This window comes from Eurypyga helias, unplaced genomic scaffold (assembly GCF_000690775.1).
Source record: "Eurypyga helias isolate BGI_N326 unplaced genomic scaffold, ASM69077v1 scaffold26095, whole genome shotgun sequence".
Lineage (NCBI taxonomy): Eukaryota > Metazoa > Chordata > Aves > Eurypygiformes > Eurypygidae > Eurypyga > Eurypyga helias.
The window spans coordinates 1-15,448 of NW_010252631.1; the positions used below are offsets into that span (position 1 = coordinate 1).

General features: G+C 37.7%; 1 protein-coding gene across 1 annotated transcript in view; it reads left to right on the forward strand.

Annotated features, from left to right (window-relative positions):
* Positions 1 to 1,548: 1,548 nt before the first annotated feature.
* The window catches only part of PPP1R12A (protein phosphatase 1, regulatory subunit 12A), a gene marked incomplete at its 5' end in the record, with an annotated part of 43,383 nt that continues 29,483 nt past the window's right edge, over positions 1,549 to 15,448 (forward strand). Inside the window, 8 exons of the mRNA XM_010152445.1 lie at positions 1,549 to 1,623; positions 2,253 to 2,341; positions 2,471 to 2,628; positions 5,886 to 6,013; positions 8,970 to 9,185; positions 10,002 to 10,096; positions 13,022 to 13,144; positions 15,046 to 15,207. Coding sequence (XP_010150747.1) covers positions 1,549 to 1,623; positions 2,253 to 2,341; positions 2,471 to 2,628; positions 5,886 to 6,013; positions 8,970 to 9,185; positions 10,002 to 10,096; positions 13,022 to 13,144; positions 15,046 to 15,207 — 1,046 coding nt within the window. The remainder of the gene's footprint in view (positions 1,624 to 2,252; positions 2,342 to 2,470; positions 2,629 to 5,885; positions 6,014 to 8,969; positions 9,186 to 10,001; positions 10,097 to 13,021; positions 13,145 to 15,045; positions 15,208 to 15,448) is intronic.

Genomic DNA, 15,448 nt, shown 5'->3' on the forward strand with positions numbered 1-15,448 from the left:
GTTCCTTATCCACCAAGCAGTCTATATGACAAATCATGCCTCTTCAATTTAGAGACAAAGATGTTGTGCGGGCCAGTGTCAAACACTTTTGCACAAGTCCAGGTAGATGACATCGGTTGCCTTTCCTTTATCAACCAAGGTCGTGATCCCATCATAGAAGGCCACCGTGTTTGTCAGGCACGATCTGCTCTTGGTGAAACCATGTTGACTGTCACCAATCACCTCCTCATTTTCCATGTGCCTTAGTGTGGTTTCCAGGAGGATCTGTTCCATGATCATGCCAGGCACAGAGGTGAGACTGACTGGCCTGTGATTCCCCGCCTAGGTGTGGGTTATGTTTCCCCTTTGCCAGTCAGCGGGAACTTCACCAGACCACCACGAGTTTTCAGATAAGATGGATAGAGGTTTTGCAACACAATCCGCCAGTTCTTTCAGAACCTGCGAATGTATCTCATCGGGTCCCATGGACTTGTGCACCTTCAGGTTCCTCAGGTGCTCCTGAACCTGATCCTCTCTAACCACGGGCAGCTCTCCATTCTCCCAGTCCATGCCTTTGCCTTCTGTGACTCTGGGGGTATGGCCTTCACCCTTGCCAGTGAAGACCGAGGCAAAAAAATCATTGAGCATCTCGGCCTTCTCCATATCCTGAGAAACCAGCTTTCCCGTTTCCTTCCACAGAGGGCCCACATCTTCCCTGATCTTTTTATCCCCTATGTACCTGTAGAAGCCCTTCTTGTTGGCCTTGATGTCCCTGGCCAGGTTCAATTCTGTCAGGGCTTTAGCTTTCCTAACCTCATCCCTGACTTCTCAGACAATTTCTCTGTACTCCTCCCAGTCTACCTATCCCTGCTTCCACCCTCTGAAGGCTTCCTTTTCGCAGCTCAGTGTCCCCAGGAGCAGCTTGTTCATCCACACAGGCCTCCTGGCGTTTTTAACTGACTTCCTCTTCATTGGAATGCATCGCTCCTGAGCTTGGAGGACAAGATCCTTGAATATTCACCAGCTTTCTTGGGCCTCTCTTCCCTCCAGGGCTTCATCCCATGGAATTCTGCCAATAGGTTCCCTGCAGATGCCAAAGTGTGCCCTCCCGAAGTCTAGGGTAGTGAGCTTGCTGCACATGTGTATGTGGTAGTCTGAGATGGGCAGGATACTGAAACTACCCAGTATCCATCCATACAACTGCCATTGGAATAGTTGTTTGAAACCAGGTTGTGAGAATCATATTCTTTCAATCTCTTTTCTTATCCTTAATACAGTTTTTCTTCCTTCAAAATACCAAAATTTTATTGAAGTAATTTTTTTCTCTCTTAAAAAGTTTCCTTATCAGGTATAGCTGTTTCCGTTTCAATTGCCCAAAAAAAGTAATATTGCAAAATTGTTTCCAGCAACTTACAGACTAACAGTTTGTAATAGAGCTTGGCTTATACTATCTAATTTCTCTCTCTGAATGTACTCCGTACCTGCATCATCATGTGATAAGGCGTCGTAATCTGTTATGTGTAAATTCTGCTGTACAACTATGGTGTTTTACTTCTTCCCCTTCTCTAGGGGCAGACAGCATTTGATGTGGCAGATGAAGATATTCTGGGCTATTTAGAAGAATTACAAAAGAAGCAGAATCTGGTAGGCCTTTTGCTTATAAAGATATATGTATGTTATAGAACCATAGAATGGTTAGGGTTGGAAAGGACCTTAAAGACCATCTAGTCCCACCCCCCCTGCCATGGGCAGGGACACCTTCCACTAGACCAGGTTGCTCAAAGCCTCATCCAGCCTGGCCTTGAAGACATCCAGGGATGGGGCATCCACAGCTTCTCTGGGCAACCTGTTGCAGTGCCTCACCACCCTCTCCATGAAGAACTACTTTATTATATGTATGATTATGGTACACAGCTCAGAGCAGCATATAGATTAAAAACAAAGGTTTGATTTGGGGCTTTAATTCAGGTAATGCCACAGTCATATCTAAGTTTTCATGCTCTTATTTGATCAATTAGGGTGACCAAAAAGCCTTGGAAAAGGGAAGTGCTCTTCTGCTTGCCTGCTCCAGCAGGCATTGCATGATCTGAAGCATCAACAATGAACAACTTACTTGGAATAATAGTTTCTGAGATTTTAGCATTTTGAACTTTGGCACTTTGAAAGCATATGCACATTGTAGTGTTTGTAGTAGTTAAGATTTCCCTCTATTTGTAGTTTTGTCACACTGATACCATTCTGTCAATTTAACTTCATCATTCTGTGCTTTGAAGCTTCACAGTGAAAAACGAGAAAAGAAATCTCCCCTAATTGAATCCACAGCCAACATGGATAATAATCAGACACAGAAAACATTCAAAAAGTAAGTAAAGTGGAAAAAATAATAAGCTTTTAAAAAAAAAAAGTTGTTTACAAACTGTCACAAAGTCCTATTTGACAGACCTCAGTAAATTTTTCAGGACTTAGTAAGTATTTTTCCTTTCAAACTCAGTAAGGAGACATTGATTATGGAGCAAGAAAAGAATGCATCTAGTATAGAGTCTTTGGAGCAAGAAAAAGCAGATGAGGAAGAAGAGGGAAAGAAGGATGAATCCAGTTGTTCTAGTGAAGAGGAAGAAGATGATGACTCAGAATCTGAAGCAGAGACAGGTATGTTTTTTGGAGTGTTGTGTTTAACTTTTCACTTTATAAATTTACTTATTTACTATCACATGATACAGAGTTTAGTATCTTAAGTTTCACTTACTTATCTGCATTTCACTAAGCTTCGAGTCATTTTAAAGCAAGTACATAAATGTCTAAAGTCAGATCATAAAAGAGATATGGAAAAAATGTCTTTACTGGTGCCTGTTTAGGTTAAAGCTGTTAACCTACTTATTTGATATTTCACAATTGATACTTTTAATTAAATAGTTGGAATAAGCTTTAAGTAGCATGTCAGAAATCATGAAAGAAATTAGAAGATCAAATCAGAAATGGAGTTTTTATAGCAGTGGTTGCTTGTGGAATTGGTATAGAGATTGGAACAGCAGAAGTGAAAACATTCCCATTTGTTCTTGCCATCCTGAAGTAAATACCAGTGAGTCTGGCAATCTTGGCTCAGGTATTCATAAAGTAATGATGCATTACTGTTCAGAGTGTACTGAAATAAACATTTAAATTCAAATTTAAACATTTTAGTTCAGATGTTAACAGTTACTTCATATACAGCATCATTTCAAGAGGAATGTTCTTTGAAAAGTTTGGAATTATATGTCAAGAAACACATCACTGTACTTCTCTTTTCAATGGATTTATTGTTTTTTTATTTCTTGAACAATTATCAGAGTCTTAAAGCAAGTAGTGATGCAAGAACAGCAGAGCATCTTTTTCTTTCAAATCAAAAAACACGTGAGACAATCAGTGTTTAAAGATATATGTTCGATCCAAATAAAGAATTATAGAATTATAGTGCAACAATACGACATAGAAGTCATTAGAAATATCTTGTTAATACTTTATACTTATGCTTTTTAAAATAAGTAACTCTTCTGGGTAAGCTGTCAGTTCTCATTTGAAAACCTTCTTTCCAATTTAAAGATTAAGGAGGGATTTTTGACCTAACCAAATATATCATAAATATCTACTGTAGGCAGAAATAAAAATAAGTTATTAAACCAAACTATATATTATGGTTTAATTATTTTTGTGTTTTGAAATGAACCAACATTTCAGTGTTAAGCAGGAAAAACGTCTGTCAAACTTTGTAATCACCCTTTCACCCTCGTATACTTGCATCCCTTATTTACAGACACTGATATATAACGTGTAGTGATTTCTTGGTCACTGAACTAACTGTAATGTCTCCTGAACTTTATAACTCTGGTAACTGTGTTCTCTTCATTACCAGTAGATGGTTTGTGCCAGGAAAATTTGACTGTGACACAAGAATTAATTTACGTAAACTTTGGGGTTTTTAATATCAACAAAGCTTTATCATACTTTATTTGGCAAGCTAGACTTTAAGCTCTGTAGAGCTGAATCTTTAAATACCAAGCTTGTACTTTCCTTTTTTTCCCATTATTCAGCTTAAGTTGGTTTCCTGGTAAAAAATCTTAAGATTATAAGGAGAATTCTCTTTGTAAAATATTTTAACATATTTCAATAGTCTGAAGAACTGGAAACTGATTCTAATCTGTGGAGATATTGGAAATGGTTTTCTAAAAATTATATTGTGTTTCATTGTTTATATGAGAATACAGTTTAAAAATAAATATACTTCTGTCTGTAAGACCAAGAAAAGAAATATGATTCTGAAGCTCATCTCCTAAAGGGCAGAGACAAACTGAAAAATACAATTTTCAGCAGTCCAGGTTTATTAGCTTACTTTATTTGAGGTAGTTAATGTTTTTTGAAAGTCACTCAGCATTAGTTCAGTCATGCATATGGCTAGGTCCTTGCTGTCCTTGAAATCGTTTCAGAATATATTTGTGAAAAATCCATTTCTTGCCTTCCATGCTTTCACTCCTGATAACTTTTTCTGTGTATTTTAAAGCTGTATTACTTGCGAATTTCCAGCAGATCTACCCGTGCATCATCTCAAATCGTACTGTCAGTCTGCATTGCCCTGTTGAACTTTTTATCACCATGACCTAGAAGTTTACCACCATTTATTTTCACTTGTGTTTAAAAAGAACTTTCCGTTAAGTGCACAGTTAGTCATGTAAGCTGGTTTCTTTAAATTGTATTTACTGCATAAATAATTATTCAAAAAGTCTGTTCCACTATGTCCATAACTAAAAGAAGTGTGTAACAGCAACACTTTTAATTATACCATTTCCAGTCATAGACTGGTACTTTGCTGAATTTGAATGTTAGCTATGAGAACGCTGTATGAAAGTGTTGTGTACTTTCTAAATTAACTGCTCCTGTGCTGTGTGAGTAGTGTAGACATAAAGATATGGGCCAAACCAATGGGGATTGAACCCCATGATGCTCCATGTTGCACAGATAGGATGTAGTATCCTACTCCAAAGAATGTACAATTTGACTAGGTGAAACAGAAATGATCTGTGAGATGTTGAAGCTCAAGGAAACAAAGAGACAACAGATGTTGTATCCCAATCCTGACATTGTCTGTATGTTTGTGTGTTAAGGTACACAGACAAAGGACAGAGGAAGAAATGTGGGCAGGAAGGACAAAGCAGAGGACGATAGAGTAGGTGGACAGTGAAACTTAGGTAGGAAAAACAAGGGACAAAGAAGGAATGAAGCAAATGGAAAGTCAGAGCTCTGGAAGGCAAGTCCTTGCCTCGGCTTATTCTATTGCCTGGAATCCCTGACTGGATTCTCTGTGCAGTTATTTATTTCTTTGCGCTCAACATACACAGTTATCCAAGAATAAATGTTTTATGTTGATTTAGCATCCTCTGACGTTCAAATTAACTATTACATGCCAACATACCTCCTACTGTTAAACGTTTACGGTCATTAGCCATGTACGAAAATACAGGCCATCTGGGGAGGCTGTGGAATCTCTGTCTCTAGAGGTTTCCAAGACTTGACTCATCAAAGCCCTGAGCAACCTGGTCGCTGTAAAATTGACCCTGCTTTGCGCTTGATGTTGCATTAGATGACCTCCCGATGTCACTTTCAACCTGAATGATTCTGTGGTTCTGTCTCTGCATCTCTGAGTATTTAACACTTGCTGAGTAACAAAAAAAAAAATTATATGCATGAGTGTTATGGAAAAAAGATAGACTGAACTCAGATACAGGTTGGGAGTGAGGGGGAAAATACTGGAACAAATAATGAAATGCTGTCAGGAAAGTTGACTGTCAGATTTGTGCAAAAGAAATTCAGCTCTGTGTTGTAAAGTGAAGAAATAGTGAATAAAAAATGAAAAAATCTTGTGAATTATTTTGCAGATAAAACCAAAACCTTGGCAGCTGTAACTAATAATGCAAATAACACAAATACACAATCAGCATCGGTAGCTGTGACAGCACCTTCAGTAGCCGGTGGCCAAGGGGCACCTACATCACCTGTTAAGAAGGTAAAATAAAATAACCTTTCTCATGTTTTTAGATTCTCTTCTTCTGTATAAGCTTACATTTCTTGATTATTGTATAAAAAGTAGAAATTGTTCGATTTTGAAAGTCTTTTCTATGCCAGAATCCTCCAAAATTTTTAGATACCGCTGTTCTTGTGCCTATATTTGTGATGCAGTTAAGGCAAGGGAGGCAGGTGTGACTAGGGTACTTTCAGGAGGCCCTAGAAGCATTCAGCTAGTGCTTAGATGCAGAAGTTGAAAATGATACCTGATAAGAAGTGGAGAGTGCTGTAGGTTCCAACCCTGACTTCAGTATGATCTGGGCCTCGTGGAAGAGCTAGAGAATTGGGACCAGTTACTGATTCAGTGCATAGCTCAAAAACACCTAGGAAATCCATGCTGCATGCAGGAAGCTTTTTACAGCTTGGTGAGAAAAGTTAATTGGAATGAATTTTAGTTTTGTTTGTCAAAGGCAGGATACATATGCCTGGGGGCAAAAAATTACAGCAGATAGTCAGAAGGTGCATAGTCAGAAGGTGGTATGCAGGTCAAGCTTCTGGAATATCTAAGCAAACTGGATAGTAAGCCAGTAACGCTTCTTTTGTCAATCATGACAGCTTTCTATAAACATCATCATCAAAGTGTAACCCTCTGTTGATGCTTCTGAAAAGTGTTTTTGGGAAGAAATTGCAGCCATGATACACTGAAGCCACAGTACAGAGAGAAGACGTAATGCTGGGTGTATAGGATGTGTTGTATTTAGCTGGTGGGGGCTAATTGTAGCTGTACTTGCGTATTCACAATAAAACTAATGGTGATTCATCTTACAAAATATACTTTAATGTAACAGGTGCAGGAAATATATTGCCAAACTGCATCATATTATGTGATAATGTACAACAGGGTTGGGCTAATCTTCCTGATCCCAAGAGCAGCTTTACAAAAATCATTGTAACTGATGTCCACAAGATTTATCTCAAAAAAGCATGAGGGTGAAAGGGGAATTGTCAGCATGGCCCAGTGGCAGGAGTGACTGTTTCCCCTTGCTGAGCTTTGTGGCTGGGCTCTCTAGGTATCTGCTAGATTCCAGGGTGATCTTGTGATGTTAACTTCAGCAGTTCCTGCTGTCTCAGTAAGGAATTCCAGTTCTCTGTCATGGGATTTGCATTGCTCAGGTGCTGCACAAAACTCTTAAGAGTCACAAGTTCTTCACACAAACCCTAGCAAATGTGTGAGGGAGGGAAGATATTGCTGGTTTGCTAACTGTGCCTAACAGGAATGAATTCAAATATGTAGTGTGAATTTTACTGCAAGGAAATAAGCCTATTTTATATAGTTGTTTGTTTTTTTTTTTTTAAATCATTTCAGTGATACAAGCATTTGTGACAGTTGGACTGTTTAACTGATGTGCTCTCCATCCAAATTTTTTACTGCATTTAACTATCTTTGCATGCTGGAGATTCTAAGATATTTAACAGTTCAGTCACTTCATTTTTCTTTTAATTCTCTGAACTTCATCTTGAGGTTTCTTAGTTGTCCCTTCCAATCAATTTATTTGTATTACTGAAAAGCCTTCTAAGCTATATGACTTTCAGCAACAGGATATTACCAAATTGTTGCTAGCTGGGATGTGGCTTGATATTCTAAAGTTTTATAGGCTAACAGACATAATTTTTTGGTACATGATTAAATAACAATGTATGGGGAAGAAAAAACTCCTTTATAAGAAGAAGAAAAGTATTATTTTAAACTGAATGATAACCTTTTATAAATAATTGATGCATTGGCACTGTTCTAATTTTATTATGCAGTAATTAATGGCTTATCTTTTGGACTAAAAGGTGGAAGATGCAGGTTGAAAGTAAACTGTAGTTATCTTTCTAATACTATATGTGAAAAATTCCGGGCCCTCTGTAACTACAAGATAAATGCACATTTATGTCAAGACTGATCATCTTGTAACATAGCATGTACATGTGATCTAGAGAAGAAGTTGCAGCTCCTATCGATGAACAAAGAGGCTTTAAGTTGGTTTTACTATTGAAGGTAAAACAGGACTATATGTGTGATCTTGCACACTACTTTTGCACCTGCCTTTTGAGGTCTGCACCTCAAAAGTATGGGTTTGATGGCTAAGCTAGCATGGAAAGTGATTAAGGGATACGAATGAAATACGATGAGAAGATAAGAAAGGTAAGAGATACGTTAGTGTCAATCTTCTGCTGTTCTCAACCATGTGATGATTTAGGCCATGGGCCTTGTCAGGTCAACAGGCTTTGCTGTCCTCTTCTGTGCAAACTGTAATCCTGTCTCTGAATTAGCTAAACCTCAGTGTTGTGTTTAATAAGAATCTCTTACTAAGGTTATAAGTCTCTTGCTGCTTTTTGGTGTTTTGTGCTGTAATGAAGAGCTACATAACATAAACATAGGAACAAACTATGTGGTTTTAAAACAACCTTTTGTTTCTGTTTTCCATCCTTTCAATCTTCATCTTTGTCTTGTCTTAATTGGCTTTAGTATGATTTCATTCCTCCTATCATGCCTGTCGTGGAGTCAGTAGATCCTACATCATGGAGGCAGGGCTTGCGCAAAACTGGCATTGTTCTTGTGCCCACTAAGGGTGAAAAATCTATGGTGAGGTTCTGGTGTGCACAGGTTGCAAAATAACATATTTAATCAAAATGTTGATACTGGATTTGCATGTAAGTTTGCATCTCATGATCACAGTGTGCATTACAAAGTGTGAGTTTTTCTAAGCTAACTTTTAGAGCCGTAGTATACCTTGACCAGTCTTACATTTTTTACCTCATCAACTAATTCAAGAGAAGAGTGTGTAGGTTGTCTCTCACCACAACTCCCCTACGAATTCAACACTTCTATGATTATTAAAAACAGTTGTGTTCAGTTACCGTAGGTAGTGTAAATTACTAAGGTAGTATCGTTTACGTGTGTTTTATAGTTCCCAACATCTACGACCAAGGTTTCTCCCAAAGAAGAAGAGAGGAAAGATGAATCTCCTGCTTCATGGAGGTTAGGTCTTAGAAAAACTGGTAGTTATGGTGCACTTGCAGAGATTACTGCTTCCAAAGAAGCACAGAAAGAAAAGGACTCTGCAGGTGTTATGCGTTCTGCTTCAAGTCCTAGACTTTCCTCTTCACTGGACAACAAAGAAAAGGTAATCGTTTTCAGTGTGACACAACGTTTTGAGGAACTGATCTACTTTACTTGGCATAGACGTTTAAGATGTTTGTAGAAATTAGACATTCTCTGTAGACTGTAATGTGCATCTGTTTTTTACCGTAATTCCAAAAAGTTAAGTTATGCAGTTTCTGCATAGTCTCTTTGAATGTGTAGCATGCACCTTCATTGTCTGGTGCCGTGGTACACAGGTGTGGGGCTTTTCCCTTGCTGGGACTTGCAATGCTAGGACTTGCAATGCTAGGACTTGCAATGCTTAACTCGCTTACAGTTAAGCGAGATTAGAGGTTTGATAGTTTCGGCATCACTTGGAGAGTGATGTTGAACGAATCTTACAAAAAAGGAGTCTCTCCTTGTGTTCCATAGTCAGTTTTTATCTTTAAAAAATTAGTTCTGTAATTAAACATTGAACCAAGTGAAGGACTGATTTGGAACAGGTAACTCAGCAGCATAGAACTTCTGGTTCTGTTTCAAGTACAAATGTTTTAAGTGTTTTCAGGGTTAAGGATAATTACTGTGCTATACTACATAAAACTACTAGAACAGTTACTTTCAGTAATGGGGTTGGAATTTCAGCAGCAAAGCAGAAAAAAGAGAAATCAAGTCATTTGTATCACTAGAATGAAGACATAAACAGTTTCCTTTTCCTGTTGTAGTCTGCGTGATATTTACCTAAGCTTAAAACTCCTTTGTATAATCGGTTCACTATAAATACAGCTGAAGTTGTCATAATTATGATATTCCATCCAATATAATGAATAATAGTAACAATAAAAAAATATTTGTCTTTCAGGAGAAAGATGGGAAAGGAACTAGACTTGCCTATGTTGCACCTACAATACCAAGACGACTGGCCAGTACCTCTGACATTGATGAAAAAGAAAACAGGTAACTCTGAAGTTACAATTCCTGTAAATATAAAAATACATAATTTTAGAGTGGCTGGCAAACTTACAGATTTTAAGACGATGCTAATTTATTGCATTTACCCTGCTCCATAGATTATGCTAAGTCATAGGGTAATCCAATTCCTGAAGATTTTTGATCTTGTAGATTATAATGACCCTTTTCAAAATCCAAATTATTCTTTGACAAGAGCAGAACTGGGCAATGAGTGTTTTCTTCTTGGGGGAGTAAATAAAATCCAAAATATGAAGTCATAAACTTTAAGATATCACAGGGTGCCAGAAACATTTTCCTTCTTTGTCTTGAGCCATGGAGTGCTGCTACTGGGCTCTATTATTACTTTTTGATATTAATAAAATACTGTGTCCTACAGTCTTTGCTTAAAACTATTGTGCAGCAGCAATGATTTACAAAACCACAGTTAAGTTAGACAAGCAATTCTTCTATTTTTCTTGTTTACATATTGACCTTTCATCTTCTTCTGGACATTTTTACTTTCTTTGCTGGTATTTTGTAGCTTTCAGCGTAAAAGAAACAAGAAGTTCAGGTGCATAATAACTTGTTAGCTGTTAGGATTTGGCGTACTTTCATGGCATATTTACGTTTTCAGAACCTCCCTGTTTTTCCCTTTTCTCCTTTATTGAGGTTCGCTCTGACGTTTTCTTCAGTTAATGCAGAATGCGTAGTACAAAACTTAAAATCTCTCTAATGGCTTGTTTCTGTTGGATCCTGTCTAGAGAGCTCAGTGTTGGATGACTGGAGCTGCAAATCTTCTCATTGCTCAAAATGTACTATTATAATCATTGTCTATAAGACTGACAGTCTTTATGTCTGAAGAGGCACTTCTTTGTTGCTACTCTTGAGAAGGGTTCTGTTCAGCGCAAACACAAGATAAATATTGGCATTTCTTATGATTGCGGAATGTTGTTGCCTAAGATTAGTCTCTGGGTGATAAATTCTGTTTCGAAATAGGGATATTCCAGCTCTCACTCCTCCCCTGAAGTTCCGCTTAGTTTGTTAGCATCTCTGATGTTTTTTTAACCTGTATAACTGTAACGGGGCAGTTAGGAGTTTCTGTTTGTGCTTGTCATTCTCTGGAGTACTGTATTCTTTGAGGCTGAGTTTATTAGCCAGTTTTTGTTTCTGTATATGAGACATTATTATTACTTAATTTTTAAGTCTTTTGGGATCTTTTCACAAACTCTTGTTCTCCAAAAGTGTCTTAACTAGATGATACGTAAGATTGGGATAAATATTTTAGTGCAGTTTGATTTCTTAGAAGCTGTTATTGCTTATAACAAAGGGATTCAATTTTGCTCCAGTGTTGAGGTTTATTTGTGTCCTTGACATGCCAGTCTTAACCATCATGGCTTACTCACAGACACAGTTCCAAAAATGGGTATCAGCAGTGGCCTATTTTTCCTCATATGCATTGGGTGAATGCATGTCCTCAGTCTTGTTAGTCCCAGTGCTGACCAAACAATTGGCCCGAGAACTTTCTGCATTCCTTGGTGTACCAGAGGTAGAGCCTGCTTTTAGGCCAGCCTATTTAGGCACCAGTGCAAGGCCTAGTGTATGATGGTGTGGCAGGCAACCCAGCTTACTTACTTAAAGCCGTAAGATATTTTAACCATCTGCCCTAAAGGTACCTTAATAAATTATTCAGGTTTCTGCTTTTGTTCCAACTATCTGTCCTTGTTGCTTATCTTAATGTTGGGTTCTTGTTCTACCTGTCTGAACACCTGCTTGTCTAGCTTATCAATGATGTAGCGTAATCCAGCTCACATCCTACTCTGAGTAGTGTAAAGGACTTTAAGATGAATTTCAGCTGGGCTTTTAGATTGACAAATCTCAGACATCCAGCCTCAGTCGAGTGGCCAGTGCCACAGCAGAAGTGCTGAAGTCTGTAGTGTCTTGGCAAAAGGAAACCTTCAGTAACTACAGAAAATTTGTCATGCAGCAGGACCTTTCTGTGGTAGATGGTATCTCAGAATTTGTGTTTCTCTTTGGTGGTTAGAGATAACACTGTGTTGGCCTGATACTTTTCTGAAGTTGTTACCACAGAAGTGCTAGCATAAATTTTTTGTGCGAAGAGAGTTAAATTTTGAAAGCTGAAGGTATCTGAACATAAAATAAATCTTTACAAAATCTTAATTTATTTTCCCTCGCACACCTGGTTGCCTTTTGGGTTTTTTTCTTCCTTCTAGCTGAACTTGGCTTGAAATCTTGAGCTGACATTTCCATTAGAAAATTAGTTTTTTGCATCTTGGTATCAGTTTTCAGGGTAGTTTTTTCTAAGTAGATTTTTGCAAAGTTATTTCTTGCTCCTATAAACTGCAACAACAGGCTACAAATTCCTAATGCCTAAAGTAATGTCAGCTAGTGATGCGTGGCAGGCTACTCAGGAATGGCTACTGCTGTCCTGTTTACTAATCTACAGTATCTCGAGTTCTAAAGGCTAGTCAGCTTTTGAACTTAAAGCATCCAAGAATGAAAAATTACATAAAATCAATTCCTAAAAAAACCTGAATAGTTTTCCCTGTATTGCACTGGGTAATCTCAGAAGCAAACAGAAAAGCCTCTTTTTCCTTTTTTGGGAAAAACAAAGCCAGCAGGGATAAAAGATAAAAGATGATGATTGATTTCATGTTGATTAAATCCTCTTGAGCAATTTTTCTTTTGATGCTACTTTACTATTATATTTCTAAGAGTGTTAGTGTGAATGTAGTATTTTTCCACAGGAGCTTGAAAATGATTGTCCGTAAAGGTCATTTTATTCCTGTTCTGCACAGTTATGTTTATTTTGTGTGTTACCCAGGCTTTTGATCTTTAATTTGAAACTCCTTTTTAGCTCACGTCAAGAACAATCTTCTCTAATAATAGTTTGCTAAAATCTCTTTTTTACAGGGACTCGTCTGCTAGCTCAATACGTGGTGGCAGTTCCTACACCAGGAGAAAATGGGAGGAAGATGTCAAGAAAAACAGTTTGAATGAAGGCCCTACATCGTTAAACACAAGTTATCAAAGAAGGTGTGGGGATTTCTCTGATCTTTTCTTTTTTGTCAAAATAAGCTTACAAATTAAAAGAAACAAATTAGGTACTGAATCATTTGGTAAGGACAGTTTAATATTGGATGGTGACATGTTGAAATGTTATTCATAGTAATTGCAGAGTATGTACTTATGCTGTTGCAATGCTCATGCTGATTTTAAAGCTACATCATTTTTACTGGCTTAAGTTGTTGCTGCAACTGCAGTGTAATTAAAATTATATGCTTCCTTTTTCCTACTGCTTATTTCAGTTTGAGGTTCTTTTGACTCTTTCCAGATTAGTTCAGTAGCCAAAGATAACTATTTTATATGTTGGAATAGAAGTAGTTCTGCTTCCTCTCTGTAAAGAAAATGGGAAGAATAATTTTCTGTATCGAATTTTGGGTTTGCATGATAGTGTCAGAGGTCTTGGGCTGCTCTCCATTATGGGAGATTATAGCCACACCTGCCTTGAGTGTCAGCATCATAGAATGCATACATAAAGCTAACTTGAATGCAAAGTAAATAATTATTAATATGAAAATCATTTTCAGGGGTGTGTGGGTGGTACCTTTCCTATCTTGCAGGATTTTTCTCAGAAGAAATCATATCCTGAAAATATGTACATGATTAACTTTACTCGATTGTGTACTTTAAATGTAGCTATGTGAATAAAGTTCTTCATTGAATTAGTGGAGCAATTAGTGGAGCAATACATACCTAAAATGAATAGATCAAAAGAAAAGATTGTTGTTCAGGTAGCTAAGCTGCATATTGATATGTGCTGATGATGTCTGTGGTGAGGGATACTTAACTTGGTTTTTTGTCTTGACACTGATGCTGTCAGTGGCATGTAGTCGGGCTGTTTCATATGGCATAATGCGTCTTACATCTTTGTTGATCTCCTGCCTTAAGAAGAAAACTCAATTTTCCTAACTTTAGGTTTAGGAAGGGTGTTGCGCAGGTTTCCTGGTTGGAAAATACCAAGAGTTGTTACATGAGAACAATCTTGAATGTTAGCTTTTGTCACTGTTAGTGTTCTAGTCTTCAAACAAAATGTACCCGTCGCTTTTAAATTGCATGTGGTGCTTTAGTGGTGTATTTCTGAGTTGTTCTTGTACAGTTATTTTTTTCTTTGTCATTTTAGAATGGATAGTAATACAAAAAATGATCAATTACTGAATGACAAAGAAGCATCTTCTATCTGTCTTTTGCAGTTAGTGATATGATGCTCTGTCTGTCATAACTGTGGATTCTGAGGTTTAGTCACGGGCAAGTGTCCTGACCTGGTAGTGCAAAAATTGTTCAGGCAGAACCAATGACTAAAGATGCAGGAACCAATGAATCTTCTTTACAGCTTCAGCAGCAAGGAAAAAGCATGAGTGGGAGGTTAATCTTTCTGGGAATGATTAAAGTTTTAAAAAAACCCCAAAAGGTAGTACATTTAATTTGTTGAAAATTATAAGAGGAGTGATATTGATGACATTTTCTTTTCTGACAAGCTGTGGGGTAAAATTCTGTATTTTCTGAGATATTCAGTGTGGGTGAAACAGCAGTTTAAAAATGGGGCCCTAGATGAATACTTCAGAGTAGGTAAGAGCAAGACTGTCACAGTTAAACCAGTGAAATTCCATTCGTTGCCTCCTCTTCCTCTGGACAAATGGCCAGGACTAAGAGACACTTCTGCTGCTCTCTGAAGTCATAAATGGAAAGTTTGTAATCAAGGAAATAGTGAAGAAAATGGCTTTTGAAAATGCTTCTTTTATGCCAGAAGTTTCTGAGACTCAACTGAGACACAGAATACACGGGCAGGAATTTAATCATCATCTACACCATTGTGATATTTTAAATAGCAAAGATAAGTAATACGAATGCATCTGTTGTCCATGTCTCTCCTTCAGTGGCTCCTTTGGTAGAAGACAAGATGATTTGATTAGTTCTAATGTTCCAAGTACTGCATCAACAGTTACCTCTTCTGCTGGTCTTCAGAAAACACTGCCTGCCAGCACAAACACTACTACAAAGAGTACAACGGGTTCTACTTCAGCGGGTGTACAGAGCAGGTAATAGCACCAGCACACCTCTTCTTTTCCTTTTTTTGGTTTTTGTCAGGTCTACTGTGTGCTTATGTATGTGCATGCGTTCTTGTTTAGTAGATCCTGGGGCTCTGGATTTTTTCACTTTCCCATTAAATTCGTTTTAATTTTATACAATCTGGCTCAAAAATGGTGAGTGGCTTTCTACTGTGAAGTGACAGCCATGTTGGTATAAAAGAATAAATCCAATGTTAGAAGTGTGTGACGA